Source organism: Apiotrichum porosum (genome assembly GCF_003942205.1).
Source record: "Apiotrichum porosum strain DSM 27194 chromosome Unknown scaffold_22, whole genome shotgun sequence".
In the NCBI taxonomy this organism is placed as follows: Eukaryota; Fungi; Basidiomycota; class Tremellomycetes; order Trichosporonales; family Trichosporonaceae; genus Apiotrichum; species Apiotrichum porosum.
The window spans coordinates 30,064-51,889 of record NW_021167129.1 but is presented as its reverse complement, the minus strand read 5'-3'; the positions used below and the strand labels follow the sequence as shown (position 1 = coordinate 51,889).

Below are 21,826 nucleotides of genomic sequence, written 5' to 3'. Positions count from 1 at the left end.
ACACAAAACCCAGACATACCCATTCTTCATTATTTTCTTAGACGTGGATTTACCATATGTATCCGCCCATGCATCGTTGTTTCGTAACGCTTCCTGTGGCTGACGTTTCTATAATAATATGTGCAGTGTACCCCTCCTCAACTCATTGCTTGTGTGCTATGGTGTACAACATCCGCCTCGTTTCTTATTTACATTTGCGTGTTGCTGAGGCGGGCGGTCATGTCCGCTAAGCGACATTCCAGGCTCTGGAGACCGAGTTAGTATGCGACAAGCGGTTCCCGACTCACCGAAAGACCATCTTGCAGAGACTCGTGCCACACTCGCATGGACGCCATACGGTCGCCGCCCTTGCCCGTGCCCGGATCCCGCGGCGGGACGAGACGTTCTGCCGCGATGCGAGGAGGCGGCCTGTTTTCGACGGGCTTATACTCTGTCGGCCTGTACTCTGTGCGCGGGGCAGACTTGTCGCTGGGCATCGTGCCGGCGTTGCTCGTGGCAGCAGGAGGACGGGTAGGAGCAGACGCGGTATAGCTCTCGGTGCTGCGGCTGGAGGAGCGGGACACTGAACGGGCCTGTGGCATATTCTCGACGGCCACAAGCCTCGAGAGGAATGACGAGGTCTCGTCTTTGCTGCTCCGCGTGGACGTCTGCGATCGAGGGCGAGTGGGGATATCGTCTCGACTGCGAGCCGAGTTTCGGGACAGCGGGCGAGGTGGTGGGTCCTCGCGGAGAGTCTGAAGAGACGATGTGCGCGATAGTGAACGAGGTGGACGGCCTCCTTCTTCGCTACTGTTTCCTTTACTCGGAACGCGAGAGGCCAGTAGCAAGACCGTGACGTCGCGAGACATTGGTGTCGGCGTAGGCGGCTGTTCTTTGCGCCAGGTAGGCGCTGTAGACGCCAAAGACGACACAGTGGATGCCGAGCCTGGCATTTTGATAGCCGACTGGAGCTTCTTTCTGGCACTGGCTTGAACACATTTCACGAGCTCGGCAAACGCCTGGCGCTCGGACACGGGGCGAGTGCGAGGGACTGAGCGTGGTGCCGTGCGTGGGACGGTCTGTGGAGATGCGTATGAGCCTGCACGCATGGGCGTGAGTAGCGGTGGGGCCGACTGTTGGCGCAAAGGGAGTGGCTTTATGGTCATGTTTGGTGAAACGGCAGGTTTGGGGGGCTCTGTTCCAAAGAAATCGGAAGGAGGTTCCCAAGACCAACCGACCCAGCGGGCCCAGGTTGACGGTGGGACAGCGACCGCAGCCATGGACAGGGACGACGACATTGTTGTCGTGAAACCCATGGTCGTGTTGTCGAAAAAGTGCTCAAACGTCACTTCGTCCACGTCGTCGTTCAACTTGTGGTCAAACGCGTCGGTCAGCGTGTCGAGGTCGATGGACTGCGAGACGATGCCGGGAGGTGGCGTTCCGTGTTTCGACCAGTCGACCCCGCGGAAAAACGAGTGCCTGCGAATCTCGTTGGCGTCACAGTGACCCAAACGCACATCGCGTGGGCTGAGAAGGCTTGATGTTAGCGAGGAACTGCGTTTTGGTGTGGACATACCCCGAGAGAAGACTCTTTAGCTGAGGCGACAGGCTGTCAGGCATGCGCATGTCACAGCGCATAATCCGGTCATATGTACCGCCAATGGAAGGAGCGAAGAACGGCGCACGACCAACGCCCATCTCGTATAGCGTAGCTCCGAGGGACCACCAGTCGACATCTGGACCGTAACCAGGAGGGTCGACGTCACCTTGTCGGATCGTATGTTCGCCGTCCGAGTCCTCGTGGTCACTCTGAGCAGCCTCAATCATTGCGTCTTCGGCAAAGCGCAAGATTTCAGGTGCCACATAGTCTGGGGTACCCGCGGGTAACATGCAGTAGCGGCGAGGAACGGCTCCGTTGGACAACGGCGCAGCGGAGCCAAAGTCGGTGAGCCAGAGACGGGCGTCGGGGAGAAGGAGAAAGTTGTGGGGCTTGATGTCACTGAGCAGTTAGGGATGGGAAAAGGGATTTTCAACTGACCGGTGGGTGTAGCCAACACCATGGATCCACGAAATGGCGCCAACCATCTGGCGCGACCACCACGCAATCTCGTCTTCCTCCATCCTGCCAGTGTCGAGACCGGGGACAGGGAGCATTTCACACAAACGGTCCCACAGTGAACCACACGGGGCGAACGCGCTCACGAGGTGCAGTGCGGTAGGGGACTGAAAGGAAGCGGTAAATACCGGAGCCGGAGAGGAAGGTGCGGCCAGCTTGTGTACATGACGCTCATGCGCGAGGCTCAGTTGCTGTAAAATGTCAGGTCTGATCAACCATGGTCCAACCTACACCACCGGCACGGAGAACCATGCTCTTTTCAATACTCTTCATGGCGTACACCTTGCCATCCAGTTTGCAGCGCACGGCATCGACCTGAGGCGTGGGTGAGCTTGTACTGAATGGGCATTGTTCCTCACCACTCCAAACTGGCCTTCCCCAACGCGACCGAGGACCTCAAAGTCATTCTTCTTCAGACGCAGGTTGTCGGCATGTTGCAGGACTGCAGCCGTTCAGCGATAGTTATGAAAGGGAGGGGGTTACTGGCTCACCGTCGTTGTCTACTTGTTTACCCTTGCGGGCTGACGCTGTCCATCCTGCGAGGAGGAGTGAGTCGAGCTTGCAGCCGCGTTCGTTGAGCTCGCCGTTGACTGCAAAGGCATCTTGTGATGGAGGTGCGGGCTGTGCGTCGAGGAGACCGGTGAGGAGGAGGTGTCTGTGTGGGTAGGATGGAGGCGGCATTAGGAGGCCATTGGAGGGAGGGAGGGAGGGAGGAGGGAGGGAGGGAGGAAGGGAAGGAAGGAAGGAATCCAGTCGAGGTGACGGTGTTGGTTGTGTTGTCTCTGATCTGAAATCAAAACAAGCAAGGCGCGTGCTGGCGGAGGCGGAGGGAAGGTCACGTCACGTGACGGTCAATATATATTTGAATTGTGGTTTTGTAATTGACACTAATGACCACGTGGCATCCATTAGCCACCTCGCCACCGGGCCGCCACGCCGTCGTTGCGTCATACAGGGAGACATTAGACAATTAGACGGGCATTGCCGAGGGCGGGGATTATTTTTATTTGCACTGCACCGTTTTTTGTATAGAGCAGGGGGGGGGGGGGGTCATTCGGTGTCTCTCTCGCTCGGATCCGAACGACGTATACAACGGAGCGACGAGAGATAGGAGATGGCCTGAGATCCTGAGAGCAACGGCGGTACCGCGCGCAATGGCACCATGTGGTGCACAAATCAATCTATAACTTTTGGGCCACAAGCACGCAGCAGCGCGCAGGAAGCATCTCGGCAGGCACCTTAGCGCGCGCGCGAGTTGACTCAACTCGAGTCATTCTCTCTCTCTCACTCTAACACACACACACACACACACACACACATCACCACCACCACTCTCGTTTCCCATCTTCCCTTCCATCACAGTCCACCACACGGGGTGCCAGGCTCATCGCCATCAAAATCAGAGAACAAGCTCCGTCCGGCCACCTCACCTCCCGACTCGACGCTCCTCGTCTCTGCACCATCTAACATCGGCACCATTGCCTGACGGGCCGCGGTTGACTCGACAAGTGTCCCGTCTGGTCCACAAAGACGCTATACTCGACAGCTCCCCCTCTTCCATTACTTGCTCCCTTTCCCAAGAGCCTCCCCATGGAAGCAACCTCCATCTTTGCCATCGCGGCAACGGCCGTGATACCGTTCGTCTCGCTCTCATCACTCTCCATCTATCTTTCCTCCCACCCAGCCTCGCCTGCGTATTCGCTTCTAAAGAGAGGCGGCGTCCAGCTCCCTTCCTCCTCCGACGAGGCACTCGCTGCAGCTCCTCGCGATGCGTTTGAACTCGAGGACCCTTTGGTCCTCACCAACGGCGTACCCGTCCGCGAAGAGCAGTTCTGGCGTTCACAGTGGCTTCTCAAGCTTGCCTTGCTGTTGACCCTCATCCCTCCTTTCCTCGCCAACCTTGCCCTCCTGGTTCTCACCCTCATCTCCGTCGAGGGCCTCGAGGAGCACGAGAAGCTGCGTGCAATCCTTCTGCCCTCACTTCTCATCCCGGCGCAGGTGGTGACCATCGTTTTGACATGTGTCTACTTTCAACAGAAAGAGACGCGCACCCACTGGCCCACGACGATCCACCTGGCGTCCACCCTTGTCACACAGTTTATCGTTCTCACCGGCCTGGCCATCATGCCAACGACGCCGATGCCATCGTCCCCAATCAGCTTCACTACGCTCGCCGCCCGCATGGACGCATTCGGTATCGCCCCCGTCAAGGCTATTACCGTCCTCACAGCTGCCCTCCCCGTCTTGACCTTCTTCCCCTTCCTCATCATCTGCCTGGCTCGCCGTGGCCCTGCCATGTACATGCCCCTCAAGGACATTTACCCGGCCAAGATTGTTGACGCCGTGCCAGCCGACCACCCCGCTCTCAACCCCAACCTTCCCAACGTCAGCGCCCAGGTTCAGTGTACGGTCGTGGAATGGATTCTGTTCTCGTACACGGACGTGGTGATCGAACGTGCCAAGGTCAGCGACTCGATGGACGTTCCCGACCTCCCCGTCCTTGTCGCCAACATGCGTGCTCTCAAGAACTATTTGAGCATGAAGCGCGTCTACGGCCGTCAGCGTTCTCGTCTCGGGAAGAAGGAGGGCTTCAACCTCCTCTTCAAGCTTGCCAAGGTCAACAAGGGTCTGCTCATCGCCCAGACTGTCCTTGCTGTCGTCACCGCCGTCGGCTACTACGCTCCTCACATGGTGCTCAACTTCTTCATCCGCTACCTCGAGAACGACCCCGCTCGTACCCACCCGGCCTGGGGATGGCTCTTTGCCCTCGGTCTCTTCGTGTCCAACGCCCTCATCTACATCATGTCGGGCATCATTTGGTCCATTAGCTCCACGCTCCTCACCGGTCGCTTCAAGCTGCAGCTCAACACGATGTTGTTCAGCAAGACGCTGCGCAAGAAGGACATTGCTGCTCCTGGTGACGACACCGGCGCCGTCGGTGGTGTCAAGGAGGAGGCTGAAAAGGCCAAGAACAAGAAGGACAAGAAGGACAAGGGCGAGGAAGAAGAGGAAGAAGAGGCTGTCACGTCAAAGTCTCAGATCATGACCCTCTTCACTGTGGACGTTGACCGTGTCACCGAGTTTATCCACTACTCGTTCGCCGTTGTTGACTCGCCCACGGAGATTGTGATTGCCACCATGATGCTGTACTGGATGCTCGGCACTTCGGCTTTCTGGGGCCTGCTCGCTTCCATCCTCTGCATGCCTCTCAACCACCTCGCCTCCAAGTTTGTTGTCACCGCCCAGGAGAACCTCATGAAGACTCGTGACCAGCGCACGGCACTCATGAACGAGGTCCTCCAAGGTGTGCGCATGCTCAAGTTTATGGCCTGGGAGCGTTCGTTCGAAAAGCGCATCAACACCATTCGTCGCAACGAGCTCTCGTGGCAGGCCCGCAACTACCAGATTGAAGTGGCCTTCAACTGTCTCTGGGCAATCACTCCCGTGATTGTCACCGTTGTCTCGTTCATCCACTTCACCCTCGTCCGCGGCCAGCCCCTCACCCCGTCCAAGGCGTTCACCTCGCTCGCCGTCTTCGCCGAGCTCCGTTTTGCCCTCAACGCTCTCCCCGAGTGCTTTATCCAGGCCCTCCAGGGCTTTGTCTCATGTCGCCGTATTGAAAAGTACATGTCGCTTGCCGAGGTTTCCGATGTGGAGACCTTCCCCGGCGGTGATGTCGTCCTCAACTCGGCCACATTCACTTGGCCCAGGGACGACTCGTCTGCTGGCGCCAAGTCTACCGCCCCGACTCCCCGCGCTGCCTTCACGCTCGCCGACCTCACCCTCCGGTTCCCCCAGGGCAAGCTTTCTCTGATCTGCGGTCGTCTCGGCTCTGGCAAGTCGCTTCTCCTCGCCGGTCTCCTGGGCGAGGCCGACCTTCTCTCGGGTCAGTCCATCTGTCCTCGCTCTGAGCCAGACACCATGTCTCGCTTTGACGCCAAGGTCAACGACGACAACTGGATCCTCCCTCACATGGTCGGCTACGTCCCCCAGCAGGCCTGGCTCCAGAATGCGAGCATCAAGGACAACATCGTCTTTTCCAGCCCCTGGAACGCCGAGCGTTACGCAAAGGTCATTGAGGCGTGCTCCCTCACTACCGACTTGGAGATTCTCGAGGACGGTGACGAGACCGAGATTGGTGAGAAGGGTCTCAACCTGTCTGGCGGCCAAAAAGCCCGTGTCTCGCTCGCTCGTGCGGTCTACTCTCGCGCAGGCGTCCTCTACCTCGATGACGTTCTCTCGGCCGTCGATGCGCACACTGCTCACTTTATCATGGACAACTGCTTCAACGGTCCCATGATGGCCGACCGCACCCTCCTCCTTGTCTCGCACCACACCGCCCTCGTCTCCCCATCGGCCGCCTACATTGTCGCTCTTGAGAACGGCGATGTCAAGTTTGCTGGCACTCGCGCCGACTTTGTTGAATGCGGTCTCATGAAGGAGCTCGACGCAGAGGACCCCGAGGGTCCCACTGTCGGCGAGAAGCTCGAAGAGAAGACTGTCGAGGAGAACATTGCGTCGTCCTTCAAGCCCGGTCACAAGGCTGTCATGAGCCTCAGCGGAACCGCTGGCCTCTCGGAGCCCAACTCGGAGACCAGCTCGATCGCTCCTACGGACGACGAGCTCACGGCTGCTGGCGCATCCACGCCCGAGCTCGTCAAGGCGAAGACTCCCCGCAAGCTCATCGAGGACGAGAAGCGCGTCCGTGGCCGTATTGCCCTCCCCGTCTGGATGACCTACTTCCGTGCCCTCGGCGGTCCCGTGTGGTGGATTTCCTTCATCCTCACCCTCGTTATCGCCGCTCTCGTCCCCATTGCTGAGCAAGGCTGGGTGACCTACTGGTCGCGTTCGGCTCTGCCTAACAGCGGGGAGACGGCCCACTCCCCGACTTACTACGTGCTGGGTTACGCCATCATCTCCATCCTCGGTTGCTTCCTCTCCAACGCCCAGTTCGCCGTCACCTACTTTGGCTCCCTCCGTGCCTCGCGCATCCTGCACTCGCGCATGCTCGAGTCGGTGCTGTTCGCCACACTCCGTTTCCACGACACCACCAGCCGTGGCCGTCTACTCAACCGTTTTGGCAAGGACATTGAAGGTCTCGACTCGGCCATGGGCGACCACCTCGTCCGTTCCATCCAGTACGCACTGAACGTTGTCAGGACACTCGTCACTATCACCTACGTCGGCGGCTGGCCGTTCATCTGCGCTGCCCTTCTCATGTTCGTTGTCTACTACCGCGCTGGGTCCATGTACGGCCAGGCGTCTCGCGACATGCGCCGTCTCGACTCGGTCACGCGTTCACCCCTCTACTCGCTCTTTGGCGAGACCGTCTCAGGTGTCGCCGTCATTCGCGCCTTTGGTGCCAGCACCGTCGCCCTTTCGGAGATGATGCATCTGGCCGACACCAACCTGATCGCCTTTTTCTGGGCGTGGACCGTCAACCGCTGGCTCTCGGCTCGCTACAACCTCCTCTCGGCCCTGCTTGTCGGCGTCACCGCCGCGGCCATCCTTGTCGCTCCCCGTGTGGACGCCGCCATGGCTGGTTTCGCCCTCTCGTTTGCCGCCTCCATCATGCACGACCTCCTCTTCGTCGTCCGGCGTTTTGTTCAGCTCGAGCAGTCCATGGTCGCCCTCGAGCGTATCAAGGAGTACTCCGAGGTCCCCCAGGAGGCACCAGAGATTGTCGAGCCCCGCCCGGCTGCCGACTGGCCCGCCGAGGGTGCCGTTGATGTCCAGGACCTGGTTATCCGCTACGCCCCCGATCTCCCCGACGTTCTCCACAGCATTTCGTTTTCGGTGCAGCCTCGCGAGAAGATTGGTATTGTCGGCTCGACGGGTTGCGGCAAGTCGACGCTCGCCCTGTCATTCTTCCGTTTCGTCGAGGCCACCTCGGGCAAGATTACCATTGACAACGTCGATATTGCCAAGATTGGTCTTACCGACCTCCGTTCCCAGATCATGATTATCCCCCAGGACCCAACCATTCTGTCCGGTACGCTCCGTTCGACTCTGGATGTGTTTGACGAGTACGACGATGCCGACATTTACGAGGCTCTCCGCCGTGTCCACCTCTTGACCGCTGACGAGGAGGTCGGCCCCGAGGCCGCCGCCGCTGCCGCTGCCACGTCGTCTACTTCGCAGCAGGACGGCGAGGCCGAGCGCAACGCCAACGTCTTCCGCGACCTCTCCCACCCTGTCTCTGAAGGAGGCGACAACTTCTCCTCGGGCGAAAAGCAGCTCATCTGCATGGCCCGCGCCATTCTCCGCCGCAACAAGGTTCTCTTCATGGACGAGGCCACCGCCTCGATCGACTACGAGACGGACGAGCTCATCTCCAAGACCATCCGCCAGGAATTCAGCGACTCGACCATCCTGACCATTGCGCACCGTATCCACACCATTATCGACTTTGACAAGGTCCTCGTCATGCACCGCGGTTCGATCGCAGAGTATGCCTCGCCCGCTGAGCTGCTGCGCGACCACAAGAGCAGGTTCTACGGCCTGTGCAAGGCCACGGGCAAGAGCGAGTTCAAAAACCTCCGTGAGATGGCTTTCGATGCCGAGCGCAGGCGCAAGGAGGGCGACCAGCCGCTGGTCGAGGTGTAAAAGTGGTGGAGGGAGATATACCCCCCAGAATTGCAAGTATCAAAAGATCACAATCGACATCAAATGTCCTGTACTAGAAAACACATACAGTTGGAATGCAAAGTCCCTTTTTTTTTTTTGCTCGCCGTCGAAGAACATGACGTTGACTGCGTACTGCATGAGGCGTCCCTGTCACTATCTTGAGTTACGCAGGGGATTGAGCCTGGTGAGATTATTACACGGTAGGAAAGGCGGACGGTCTGGAATGCCTCAGCGGCACGCAGTGGCGCAGTGGTTATGTCATGGTGCTCACCGACTGTCCACCGCCAGTCCACCGCAGTCCACATACGGAGCACAGAAAGGGGAAACAAAAGGTGACTGTCTACCCGGAGCCCAGATAAGGGGAGCGTTAATTACCCGAGCGGCACGGTCCCAGTCCGCCCGTCGATATCGACCTGGGGGGGTGGGGGGAGCCTTCTCTCGGCCTTTGATTGGCTTCCCGAGGCCACAGCGGTTCGCGTAATCATTGGCATGCTTCTGCACACGGTTAGTCGTATCGCCATGCGATGGATAGTATACACCAAAGGATTCGAGGAGGAGTGGGCAGGTGGCGCTGTCATTGTTCCGGGTATTTGGTTCCAAAATGGGTGTGAGACCGCCGATGTGGTCTTGGCATGATACCACACCGCAGCTTCCAACGACAATGTGGCCAGTGAACGCGCTCCAATATTCGGGACTTTGTGGGCAAGGCGCGTGCACCATAAACAATCCCATAATTCAAGTATAATCCACAGCTCATTACTAACTACAACTTCCGCAACTGAGACGCTTGCCTAAATATTAATGATCTTCTCATAGAAGCCGGCACCGCTCTTCCTGAGGCGCTTGCCCCAGATCATCATGAGCAGCCCACTGCCAGTCATACAGATGCTGACAATGGCTGCCGTAATAGCCCAGATCTTGAACCCGGCGTCGAACGCCCACGGCGTGATCGCGTAGCTGAAGCCAAATGAAATGCCCATCGCGAGCAGCGTAGGAGAGAGAATGTAGGGTGCACCCTTTTGAACCTCGAAGCGGGGCCCACTCTGGTCCTTTGGCTGGATGCCGTGGTAGGCGTCAAAAGCGTAGTTGATGGCGATCAGGTTGGCGAGCGGGCCGGCGATGGTGATGACAAACTCGCCGAGCACAAACACGATCCAGTGGGCTCCGTAGTAAGGACCCAAACCCATCATGAGACATCCGATGGGTGACAGGATGGTCGGGATGATGGATAACGACAGCTTGTCCTCGGGTTCAGACACACCACCGTTCTGACGAGCCTTGCGGATAGTCCACCAGTCCGTGATCCAACCTGCCGCAAGCGCGCCCGGGATGTTGGCCAAGAGCGGGGACACGAAAGTGAGGCCTACCATGTTGGGCGACATGTTGTACGGCTCGTCTCCGAGGATTCCACTGCTCAGAGCCGAGGTGATATTCGAGTAGATTTGAGTGTAGGCCATAATGACACTGCACCAGAGGAGGATGGGCAGGCGGTAGAACGCAAAGTTCTGGAACCATGTGCGCCAGAGGATACCCCACCAGTGTGGCGACACGGGCGACTTTTGGAATGGACGGGGTCCCGGCCACGGCGTGGTCTTGTGGTTGTACATGTGTGGAGACGCTTCGTACCCAGAGCTGGGGGACGACGACGTGCTGTCCTCGCCATCAACAGCCACAATGTCCGTCGTCGTGGCAGTCATCTTCTCCAAGTCGTAGCGAGACTCTACCGTGGTTTTGTCGATAGTCTCGGCCTCAACCTTGTTGCCATGCTCGGGAACCTTGCGTTCAAAGTTTGTCTCCTCGAGGAAGAGGAAGAGGAACACTGCTGCAAAGGCGCAGCAACCACCGGCAAAGTACGTCGGTCCGTTGAGTCCAAAGCGTGTGTACAGGAATCCAGAGTAGATGGGTACAACGAACGCGCAGCCCCAAATGGCCGAAATATAGACGCCGAACGGGAAGGAACGCTCGTGGTAAAAGAACTGCGAGGATGAGTACATGGATGTTCAAAGCCGACTCACAATGTCAGAAAGGGCCAGTTCAGGAAGGACGTAGACAGGGGAGGTGAAGATGGAGTTGACGATGATAAGACCTGGGGGAGAGGTCAGTTTTACCGATAAACAGCATTAATCACTTGGTACTCACCGACCCATTGGGAGTTGGTGCTGACCAGTGACAGGCAAAAGGGAAAGATGCAGAGTCCCGCACATGTGACAATGAAGATGGGGCGGGTGCCAATCGTGACAGCCAGCGGCTGGCTGAAGAGCGACCACACCTGCTGGAAGAAGTAGAGATAGCCTGCACCCGTGTTGATCTGGTCGAGGGTCAAGCCAGTCTCCTCTGACAGGGCGTCGTAGATGGGGTACAGTGAACCCATGCCGGCGCACGACGCCATGACCCACATGACCATGCAGATGACATACAGCCACTTGCGGCGCAGGGTCCAGTTGAGGGGGTCGTTGGGGTCAGACGACGGTACGGGCGTGAGCTTGAAGTTGTCGCTGCCAGTGGCCGAGGTCGTGTCGTCAATGATAACCTTTGTGCCGGGGACATTTAGATCGTTCTTGAGGTCGTCACTCATGTGCCAAAACATGATGGGCAATAATCAAGGGGGAGTGGCGACGGGAAGCGAGTGGAGGATCGGGTGGAAAAGGTCGGATCCGCCCACAGGCAAAGCCTTTAATGATGCACGAGCTGTGGGCCGGGGTGTGCATGGGGATGACAGAGTAGGACAAGTATGTGGAGAGACACGAAAGATCCGAGCTCAAGAACGCTATCTGCACTTCCAACGCCACCGCAGTCACCTTTGCGGCTTCCGGGGTTCAGGCCGGAGTGGTATCCCGGCGTGCAGACTCTGGCGCTGGGCCGGCAGCGGGTGGCCAAACCCCGTCTGCGTGTCGAACGGGCTTGATTGCACTGACCTGAATGGTTTGGGCTGCTGCAACCGCCCATTAACCCATGCCCTCAGCAAAGACAGCTTGTGTCGAATGTAGAAAGGTGAAGGTGAGTGTGTCAATCCGGTCTGAAATCCGCGCCGTCGATCTGAGCCCCGCAGATCAAATGTTCTCGTGTCAACGATAACACCGACTGTGTTCGCTGCGCAGAGTACCAGCTCGGCTGCCGTATCGTACCCCGCCAGCTCGGACGGCAGCGGGGATCGAAGAAGTAAGCTATCCAGAATACGATCAATGTCCTGAGACAAGCCGCCCGAAGGCGACGCAGGTTGATGCCCGGGCGAGGTATCATTCACAGTCACAGTTCCGGAACTCCTTCTCACCGACCACTCATCATGGCCAAAATGTCGCTCTCGCGCAGCCTGAACACGAGGCTCCAGATGGAGCAATCGGTGACTCGTCAGCCTCGTTCAACATGTTAGGTGTACTTGCTCGAGTGGCCAATGATCATGCACAACCTCAAGACCCATCGCCACCTGGGGCATTGGAAGAGGAGCCGTTTGACCGAGCGCAATTCCTCGCCGAGTTTTGGCAGGATGCCAAAACTCTCGATCCTGACCCATTCGGTGGGGTGGCTGTCTTGGAGCAAGGTATTGAAGAGCTGCATGGTCCTGTATACAGGCCTTCACATGGTGGTCCACCGCAGGACGAGGTCGTGCACGCACGTTTCGACCAACCGCGACTCGATGTAGGGCCAGAGTACGACCTTGTGGCAAACGGCGTAGTGGGCGAGGGTGAGCTCCACAGCCTCCTCGAAGTCTACTGGGAGCGCATCCAGCCTGTTGGTCGTCATCTCGATCCCACAATCCACACAGTCGCCTTTCTGCGAGCTCAGTCTGCCACCCTTACCACAGTAGTGCTCCTTATCGCAGCACAATCCCTCCCCGTCTCCGACTTTGCCAACGGCTTGGTCCAGCGAATCGAGGCGCACCTCGAACTCCTTTTAACACACACCGATACCCAAGGGTTCCAGTCGGTGGAAATCGCTCAAGCACTGTCACTGTTGTGTCTGTTCGTTGGCGGCAACTACCTCAATAGGACTTGGGGGCTCACGGCCAAGGCAGTGGCGATGGCTGTGGAGCTCCGACTGGACATTTCGCCACCGCCAAACTGGACGCTCTCCCCTTCACCACACCACAATGCCAGCCCTATTGCATTGTCCCGCAACGTTCAACGCCTGTGGATGGTCCTGGTAGACTGGGACCGCGCGTGCGCGCTTATCCGCGGGCGTACGCCCATGATCAAAGATCCTCCAAATGTAAACCAGCCACAGCTGCTCCAGTGGTGCAGGGAGCGCGAGGCTCTGAGAAGCGACGGCGTGACGGCCGGATATCCATGCATGCTCGAGGTCGCACTCCGTCTGCAGTCCAACACTGCCCGGCAGCTGGTGCGCCAGTCGACAAGCTTCGACTTTGCCGCACACTGCGCGGTGGTCAACCGCGACCTCACTGCATGGCGCGACACCTGGTTCCCTCACTTCTCTCAAGAAGACCAGCATCGCATTGGGTTCGACATGGAGGGCATGCGTCTCATATTGCTCATGATGCCGTGTGAGTATGGGTTCCTCCGCGGTTGGCCGCCGACTGTCATTGCCGCCGGACGAGACGCCTGCATCCACACCGCCCTACACATCCTTACTCGAACGTTGCCGATCGTGGGCGGGCACGACCCTGTCCTCAAACTGACAAGTCTGTACACGTACCGGTGAGCACCAAGTCACTTCCTCAAAAGCTGAAATCAGCTATTACCGCATTGCATACGCTGGCTTCACGACACTGCGCCTGATAAACACCATCCCCCGGGCCCGCAATGCCGACCTGTTCTTGCTGAGTATTGTGGCAGCACTGGGGCGGCGATTGTTGGACGTGCGACTCCATGCCAACTTTGCGAGCAACACTGTTGTCCTTGGGGGCCGCCTGTTGCAGGCCGCACAGCAACTGGCAGCGGTACGCCTTCCTGATGGAGGTGACAGTGTTGGCATCAGAGCGGCAGGTGACCGGAACACAACCCCCGGCAACACTGACTGGCTCCTCGACCTCGTATGTGACGGACAACAGCTGGACGCCAACACGTTTGGAGGCGACTTTACGGAGTGGTCGCTTTTCTCTGGCATGAGCACGGGGTTGTTTGGCATGTTTGACCAGAGCAGTGTAGATAGCATGTCGTTTGTGCCCAATCTGGGCGAATAGGTTGCATGCAGAAGCAGAGTGTATCATTGTGTCCCCCACAACCGCACACATGCCATGTCGGTTAACTGCTTCCTCCGAGCCGTCTCAGCGTTGCTTATCGACTTGGATGGCAGCATGGACATACGCCACCCGCAGTGCGTTCCACGACCCATATCTGGTATCCGGCTTGCTCTCCGGGGTGCCCACCGTCATGTGCCTTATCGCGGCCATGTCCGTCTGCTCCGGCTCCCAAACGCGACGTGCATTATCAACTCTGTGTTGCACCCTTCTCACCACCTTACACGACACCATGCCTGCTTTCCCGCAACAATTCACCTCAACCGTCTCGCACTGGCAGCAGACTGTGCGTTCTGAGCTTGTTCTCCTCTAACTGCCACAGGACCGCGGCCCCACGTCGCTGTGGAATCATGGGCGAGATGCACCACTGCCAACCGAGGTCGTCGACTATGTCATTATCGGTGCGGGCATCACGGGCGCGTCAATGGCCTACCAGTTGAGCCGGGCTGGCGGTGCAGCCGATGGCAAGTCGGTTGTCATCGTAGATGCGAAGGACGTGGCATCGTGTGCTTGTAAGCCGATTAAGTATCCAGAACGGGTACTGACACTTCAGCTGGACGTAACGGCGGCCACGTTCCACAGCAGACCTGGCACATGCTTGGATACTGGATGGCGCCGCTGTCCGCAGGCGGAGGGGGTCTGACACTTGAGGAGGTGGTTGAGATCCTCATGTTTGAGCAGGAGAATCTGGAGCTTGTGGAGAGCATCATCAACAAAGAAGGAATCGATGCCGACTTCAAGAAAGCCACGCGGTACGAAGTTCTAATGTCCCCAAAGGCGGCTGCGGACAATCAGCGCCTGTACAGTCTCTTCAAGTCGGTAATCGACAAGGATCCAAAGTACATGGGCCGCAAGTTTGATGTTGAATTCTTCGACAGCCCCGAAGCGGCCCAAAAGGCCAGTCGCAAAACGAGTTGTCCTTGGGGGCACGTTGGCTGACTCGAACAGCTCACACGGGTTAACGGGGCACTCGCGGTCAACAAGGTGGTTGCTGGGTCGTGGCACCCACACCGTGGTGTGTCGGCGTTGATGCGCCTAGCTCTGGGGTCGACCGTCTCCGACGTCAAGTTCTTCTCGTGGACGCCGGTCGCAGCACTGGGCGAGAATGCCGATGGCACCATCTCTGTCAACTGCGGCGACCGTGGAATCATCACAGCCCGCAATGTCATCGTCGGGACGAGTGCGTATACCCACCATATCCTGCCCGAGCTCAAGAGCATGTAAGTATCTACCCATGGGAGAGGGGGACTGATTCCAGACTCACGGGGACGCGCATTCAGGCAGGACTCGTGGTGCCGCCCGCAACATACAGTGGCGATCAGGCTCTGGATGGGACGTACGCAATTGAAAGGTCAACGTATTTGATCCAGACACCCTCGTCGGGGCTGGTCTTCGGACCCTACAACTCTGCTGTGTATCGCAACGGCCTTTCAAAAGCGTCGGAGATGTACGGGACCGAGGACGACAGTGTGGTGACTCCCTCCTGGCGACAGTGGATGGCCGAGTACTGCAAGAACACATTTGCTGGGTGGGGCGAAGAAACGCCAGGTTTCGAGGGACTCACAAAGATGTGGAGCGGAATCATCGACCACTCGCTCGACCAACTACCACTCGTTGGTGAGGTGCCGGGCCGCAGGGGAGTGTACTTGGCTGTGGGGTTCAGTGGCCAGGGAATGGCCCTCATCCCGAACATTGCCCGTGGCCTTGCAAACCAACTCAAGACGGGAGAGTGGGACGAGTCAGTGCCGCGAGCGTTCAAGATCACCCAAGAGCGCCTCGATCGTATCCGGAACGAAGCACTCCAGGTCAAGGATTACCCCGAGACGGGGTAGAGTCTGTCGCCACTATGTAGACCCGGTTTCTGGATGTATGCAGATATGCAAAGTGGCTAGTGGCCAGTACCGCGAATTGACGGGTTGGCCTTTTTGCTTCCTTTTTTCTATTTATTTGGTCACTTTTCGATTACCGACGCTGTACTGCACATGACTGGAAGGTCTGACCTCTCGGATGAGTTTGCTTGAAGAGAAAACGCATTCGCAGGCCACTTTACACATTGTAATACGGACTGCTTGATACTGCATGCATCGTCTCACCAAAACAAACATTAATGGCCTTTCAGTGGCCCAGTCGAAACATGGATTTTGAATAGTGTGGTTACATATGTGACCACTGGCATAATACACATCTGACGACGTACTAGCGGAGATACGTGCTGTCATTGCATACGTAGTAGGCCGGAAGCACGCTCATTCTGTCGCCTCTCCTTTGCTGGTCCTGTCAACGGAGGGGCTGGAGGCTTCACTCTCCGGCCCACGGCATTATCGGCATGGATTGGGTCGCAGATAGGGAGCCGGAATCCACATGGCATGTCTGCACGATCTGCACTCCGGTCAATTCCCGGAGGTCTGGTTGCCGGTGGCTCTTGTCGGGCAGCACCCGGGGTCTACACCTGGGGACCTTCTGATAACTGGCGCAGACAGACCCGTTCGCGTCAACGTGGAGAACACACCAAAGTGAACATAGATACATATAGACGCTAACGTTATTACTGTCTCAAGCACCCCCGAACCGACATCTTCATCACCATGACCGTCATCCCCGCCACGGACAGTGCTACGCACGCTGCCATTGAGATCCCCGGATTGGGCAAGATCACAGTGCCCATTGGGCTTTTTATGTAAGTACGTCTTATCGCATCATTTGAATCTGACAGCAGCAATAACGAATGGGTCCTACCCACCAAGGGACAGACATTCACCGTTGTCGACCCTTCTACCGCACTCCCAATCGTCGACGTCGCGCATGCTATGGCCGAAGACGTTGACCGAGCCGTTCACGCCGCCCGCGCGGCGTTTGAGACAACCTGGGGGAACAACGTTAGCGGCGCTCACCGCGGCAACTGTGAGTGGGTCAGTGACATGGCGGCAGCTGACGACAGTGCTCAACAAGCTTGCCGACCTAATGGACCGCGACGTTGCCACGATTGCAGCCCTCGAGTCGCTCGACGCTGGCAAGGGCATTTCAGTCGCAACTAGCGGTGACGTCCCCGAGTCCGCCAACTGCCTCCGTTACTACGCGGGGATGGCCGACAAAGTGCACGGCCAGACGATTGACCAGTTTGGTGGCAAGAAGCTTGCGTATACGCTCAACCAGCCCATTGGTGTGTGCGGACAAATGTGAGTTGCGCTAGTGTGTGTATCTCGCTCACAACCGCAGCATTCCCTGGAACTACCCTCTGATGATGTGGGCGTGGAAGGTTGCACCGGCGCTCGCGGCGGGATGCACAGTTGTGATGAAGCCTTCCGAGCTCACACCTCTGTCTGCACTCTACATGTGTGACCTCATCAAGGAAGCCGGGTTCCCAGCCGGTGTGGTCAACACGGTCCCAGGCCTTGGCTCGACTGCGGGCGAGGCCATCTCGCGGCATCTCGACATCGACAAGGTATGTAGGTGCCAGTGCATTCCGTGCACAGACTAATCCCCCAGGTCGCATTCACTGGGTCTGTGGCCACGGGTCGTCGTATCTCCGTCGCAGCGGCCGAGTCCAACCTCAAGAAGGTCACACTTGAGCTGGGCGGCAAGTCGCCTGCTCTGGTTTTCCCCTCTGCCGACCTCGACCAGGCGGCCAACTGGCTCGGTCTAGGCATCTTTTACAACTCGGGCCAGGATTGCTGTGCCTCCTCCAGGGTGTACGTTCACGACAGCGTTTACGACAAGTTTGTGAGCTTGCTCAAGCTCAAAGCCGAGACGTGCAAGGTCGGCCTACCTTCTGACGAGAACACGTCGTTTGGACCCCTCATCTCGGCTGGTCAGCGTGACAAGGTTTTGTCCTACATTGACTCTGCCCGGGAGGAAGGCGCCACCATTACGGCCGGCGGCAAGCGATGGGCTCAGGCCGAAGGGTTCTTTGTTGAGCCGACCGTCCTCACAGACGTCAACCAGAACATGAAGGTAGTGCGTGAAGAGATTTTCGGGCCAGTGGTCGCTGTGGGAAAGTTCTCGACCGAGGAGGAGGGAGTGCATCTCGCCAATGACACGCCCTACGGTCTCGCCGGTGCTGTCTTTTCGTCAGACGCCAGCCAGGTAACCCGTGTGGCAGCCAAGATCAATGCCGGCACCATCTGGATCAACAACTACTGCGCGCTCAGCAATGGTGTACCATTCGGCGGCTTCAAGCAGTCAGGCATCGGACGCGAGCTTGGAACGGCAGGCATCGAAGCGTATACCCAGATTAAGGGTGTGCACCATAACCTTACCGAGGTGATGTCGTGGCCATTCTGAGGGGGCCGTGGAATGTGCTTTGCATTCGAGCTGTCGGGTGATTGTGAGGATGAGGTAGTTGATGCAAGCTTCAGACTTCAATATTCCGCGGACCCAAGTCTTACAGAGTTCTCAAATTGACTCGGACTGATTGGGTATGTTGGGTATTGACCAGTCCAACAAGGTCCTCCGGCTAGCATTGGGAAGCACTACCGAGGATTGTATGACGCAGTCAGAGATGTCGGGAATAGCAGAGGCAAGTGAGCCTTCCCTAGTGTCGCGCCTGGGCCGATGATGTACCATGTCCCCCTCTCATGACTCATATGTCCCCGTCGTCTGCCCTTCACCCTGACCGAGCTTCTGCACAGTCCATAATCTGACAAGCACCATCATTGCCTGTGACACATAATCCGACCGTTGGTTCAAACAGAGCGGCAAAAGAACATGCATTATCAATCCAACGACGACGACTTGCCCAACTCCCATTATTCGACTGTTTGCCTACTTGCTTCCACATCACTCCATATGATGCCTGCCGGCCACCTCCCCTTTGACGGACGTTGGACGCCGTCGCTATTCAGTCGTCACGCCACTGCTCGTCGTACTGCGGTGGGACCTCCTCCTGCGAGGCTACTGCCAGTCGTCCTCCATCGTGGTGCTGGAGGACCTCGCCGCTCTGCGAAGGTGCCGCGACCGGAACCGAAATGCTGGTGGTGGACTCGGGGCCAATCTTCCGTGACTGGGATGAGGAGGCTTGGTGCGACTCACTGATAGCGGTTCCACCGGACGAAGTGGCTATCCCGCTATCCGTCTGTGTGCCTGACTCTTCGCGGTGAAGTCCCTCCATGTAGTCGGTCACGACCCCATGCTTGTCCCTCGTAGTGACTGTCGGTGTGTTTGCCGTGATTTGGCTCATTGACGGGGACGTAATGGGTTCGGGATCAGTTGTGCGGCTGACCAGCAGGTCTGCGTACGGCGAAATGAGATCGACACCAGTGACCTGAGATTCTTCGCGGTGGCGCCGGTATTCCTTTTCGGCCAGAAAGTTGCCCAGACGGCGCCGGCAGCAAAAGTAGATGATGAGCGTAAAGATGGCAATGGCACCGACGACGGCCCCGCAGGCGATTCCGGCGACAGCGCCGGTCGTAAGACTGCGATGTCAGTTAGCTACAGATTACGAATTGCCAATGTACCCTGTTGGGGCAGCTAAGCTTGTATGGGCTAGCACACTCGTAGTTGACGACGGTGGCGTGATTGTCGACGACGCCGAGGACGAACTGTCTGTCGATACCAAGGTTTCCAACGAGGCTGACGATGTGGGTGGGTTGAGGCACGATGTATCCCCTGGCTGAACTGTCAAGGGCGCAGAGTACGAAACAGCACCCGTGGCATCCTTCACACTCAAGACGACATACGCGCCGCTTAAAAGGTTGACTGGCCAGTATACGGGCGACCCTGCGATTTCGGTCTCAATAGTTTCAACGGGAGAACCCCGCACATTGTTGCCTGGTAGGACATATCTGGAGAAGAATGGCGGTGAGTTGATATAGCCAACAGCGTTGCTGTTCCGTGCAATTTTTTATCACAAACTCACAGTTCAAAGGGTGATACTCCGCCCACCCAGCTGACTATGATGCCCTCTATGTGTGTGAGCGGCCTAGTTTCGGTTGACCTGCCCACTGCTGATGACTAACGGCATACAACCAGGACTGGCTTGTGCAGTCAGTTTTGTGAAAGACCATAAAAGAAACGAAGCACGGTAACGTCACCCCCCGCGCCACTGTGGCGCGCTCACCACTCACCGGGGAATTGAGCGTCAACTGTTGACCGTAGACGATCTCTGCAATAACAAGGCCCAGCGCCGCGGCAGACCAGAGAGGCATTGCGGAACAGATATATGGGTGATAATGATCGCCACGACGTTGAAGTGACGGGCTGCACTGTCGAGTGCTGGTGTATGAATGTAATATGTATGTAAGGAGAATCTGCTGCCTTGTGGGAGGGAACCTTACCGGGCGCCTCGACTGGTCCCAGCAGCACCCTCGGACCTCTGTGATTGCGATACAGCACCGCCCATTGGTGCCCTTACCCGGGTGACTGGATGCAGGTTGGGCACAGCAGTACGGCAGGATGTACAAGATCGCGGCAGATGCGTTTGTACATACCACAGATCCAATAACCGGCAGTCCATCAATTGATGGGAGGTCTCGACTGTCCATCGCGCCGAGGCTATTAGTGGTGGTCGTCAGAGCGGACGTGTGTACAGCATGTACATACAGCATGCTCTCTCCGCTCTTGTTCTGGATCACGGGACGCCTCATCCGTACACCCGCTTTCGTCCGTGGATCTGTGGAGATCTGTGGCCGGTGGCCTGTGGACGCAAATAGCCCCCTCGCACCCGCGGCAATGCGCGGAGACGCGCTCCACACTCTGGCGGCCCGGAGCAGGTCGCAACGATCACCACATGTCCGTCAAGTTGGTCGTGGATCCCAAGCCGTCAGTTGTCCAGTAGCTAGCTAGTAGTCTTCCAGCAGCTATTGGCCGGTGGCCAGTGGCCGGTGGGCTACCAGGAATCTGCAATCGCAGCGAGAGATCCCGAGAGTGATGGCCGACATCATTACCACTGGCGGCGTGTGCCGCGGCGTTGGCTGGTGTGGAGGACCTCACCTTTGCGAAAGCGTAGCGTACCACGTTGTCTGGCATGACCACTGTTGAGACACGCTTGGTAGCGTTGCCGCTGCACCGCTGGTGGTGGTGCTCATTGCGGCGCTGTGACCTGTGGACGGCTTCGAAGGCGTCCACCGACCCCACGCGATTATTGTCACCTCCCCGCCGACGATGACGTCACCACTCCCCAAGCCCAAGGTGCCTCCCATCGCAGTCGTACCCTCTGCGCAGCCAGCGGATGTCACCACACCTCTTATCAGCTGCAAAACGAGAGCGAGCCAGCTTGCGCCTGTTGCGGGAGGAACTGGGATCCCACAGATCCCTCAAGGTCTATGCAGGCACAACAGCTTGTCGTGCTTGGATGGCTCTTGGATGGATCTTGTCCGTGCATAAGTCTGTGGGTATCACTTGTTTCTTTCCATGTGGGGAGGTTTGCAATGTGGCCCTCAGTGCCCTCTGCAGCAGTGGGCAAGTGGGCAAGTGGGTGTAACAAGCAATCCAGCAGGGATGAAGTATTGTTCTGTTCCCACCGTCCTTGCTGCTTTAAGCTTACTCGATGCCGACGGGTGGTGTGGGTGGGTGACACAATTTCCGGGAGGATGGCTGGGACTGGATCTGTACATCTGTGCTGCACGCGCCCCCAGCATCGCATGGAGAGCTGGCGTGAAGATGTCTTGCGTTAATTGCGCTGTCTGCAGGACACGTGCAAAGCTTGAGAGCTCTAGAGCTCGGAGCTCCACCGCCACTGGGTCATTCTAGAACGTGAAAGGGTGTGTGGTGCTAAACACTAATGCTTGTGCTTTCGTATTCCTAATGCCCCATTTGGGGCGCGGGCGGAACCAAAAGCTGAGAAGCGTTGCAGTGTGACATGCCTCACGCAATGTCGGCAAAATGACGTAATGACGTTGCTTTGCTTGCATTGAGCCCACCCGCGGCCCACCCAAAAACGGGGTATGTGAACGAACACACGCACACACACATGC

The 21,826-nt window shown here is 57.7% G+C and overlaps 7 protein-coding genes across 7 annotated transcripts; 4 read left to right on the top strand and 3 right to left on the bottom strand.

Annotated features, from left to right (window-relative positions):
* Positions 1-188: 188 nt before the first annotated feature.
* Positions 189-2,776, bottom strand: EHS24_005393 (uncharacterized protein; the record flags this gene model as incomplete). Its single annotated transcript, XM_028620918.1, has 7 exons — positions 189-245; positions 288-1,515; positions 1,556-1,978; positions 2,018-2,286; positions 2,327-2,410; positions 2,455-2,537; positions 2,587-2,776. 7 exons carry the CDS (start codon positions 2,774-2,776, stop codon positions 189-191), a joined length of 2,334 nt encoding a protein of 777 aa, XP_028471793.1.
* A 909-nt stretch (positions 2,777-3,685) lies between these two features.
* EHS24_005392 (uncharacterized protein) lies at positions 3,686-8,701 on the top strand (the record flags this gene model as incomplete). Its single annotated transcript, XM_028620917.1, has 1 exon — positions 3,686-8,701. One exon carries the CDS (start codon positions 3,686-3,688, stop codon positions 8,699-8,701), a length of 5,016 nt encoding a protein of 1,671 aa, XP_028471792.1.
* Positions 8,702-9,513: 812 nt separating this feature from the next.
* Positions 9,514-11,309, bottom strand: EHS24_005391 (uncharacterized protein; the record flags this gene model as incomplete). The annotated part of the gene is made up of 3 exons (XM_028620916.1): positions 9,514-10,698; positions 10,738-10,808; positions 10,862-11,309. 3 exons carry the CDS (start codon positions 11,307-11,309, stop codon positions 9,514-9,516), a joined length of 1,704 nt encoding a protein of 567 aa, XP_028471791.1.
* A 365-nt stretch (positions 11,310-11,674) lies between these two features.
* EHS24_005390 (uncharacterized protein) lies at positions 11,675-13,859 on the top strand (the record flags this gene model as incomplete). Its single annotated transcript, XM_028620915.1, has 4 exons — positions 11,675-11,719; positions 11,772-11,881; positions 11,920-13,220; positions 13,513-13,859. The coding sequence occupies 4 exons, from the start codon at positions 11,675-11,677 to the stop codon at positions 13,857-13,859; spliced, it is 1,803 nt and encodes a 600-aa protein (XP_028471790.1).
* A 289-nt stretch (positions 13,860-14,148) lies between these two features.
* EHS24_005389 (uncharacterized protein) lies at positions 14,149-15,748 on the top strand (the record flags this gene model as incomplete). Its single annotated transcript, XM_028620914.1, has 5 exons — positions 14,149-14,202; positions 14,239-14,428; positions 14,470-14,777; positions 14,865-15,136; positions 15,175-15,748. 5 exons carry the CDS (start codon positions 14,149-14,151, stop codon positions 15,746-15,748), a joined length of 1,398 nt encoding a protein of 465 aa, XP_028471789.1.
* Positions 15,749-16,501: 753 nt separating this feature from the next.
* ALD5_4 (aldehyde dehydrogenase (NAD(P)(+)) ald5) lies at positions 16,502-18,197 on the top strand (the record flags this gene model as incomplete). The annotated part of the gene is made up of 5 exons (XM_028620913.1): positions 16,502-16,593; positions 16,633-16,817; positions 16,855-17,092; positions 17,133-17,358; positions 17,403-18,197. The coding sequence occupies 5 exons, from the start codon at positions 16,502-16,504 to the stop codon at positions 18,195-18,197; spliced, it is 1,536 nt and encodes a 511-aa protein (XP_028471788.1).
* Positions 18,198-18,753: 556 nt separating this feature from the next.
* Positions 18,754-20,059, bottom strand: EHS24_005387 (uncharacterized protein; the record flags this gene model as incomplete). The annotated part of the gene is made up of 3 exons (XM_028620912.1): positions 18,754-19,327; positions 19,407-19,453; positions 19,979-20,059. 3 exons carry the CDS (start codon positions 20,057-20,059, stop codon positions 18,754-18,756), a joined length of 702 nt encoding a protein of 233 aa, XP_028471787.1.
* Between the last annotated feature and the right edge of the window lie 1,767 nt (positions 20,060-21,826).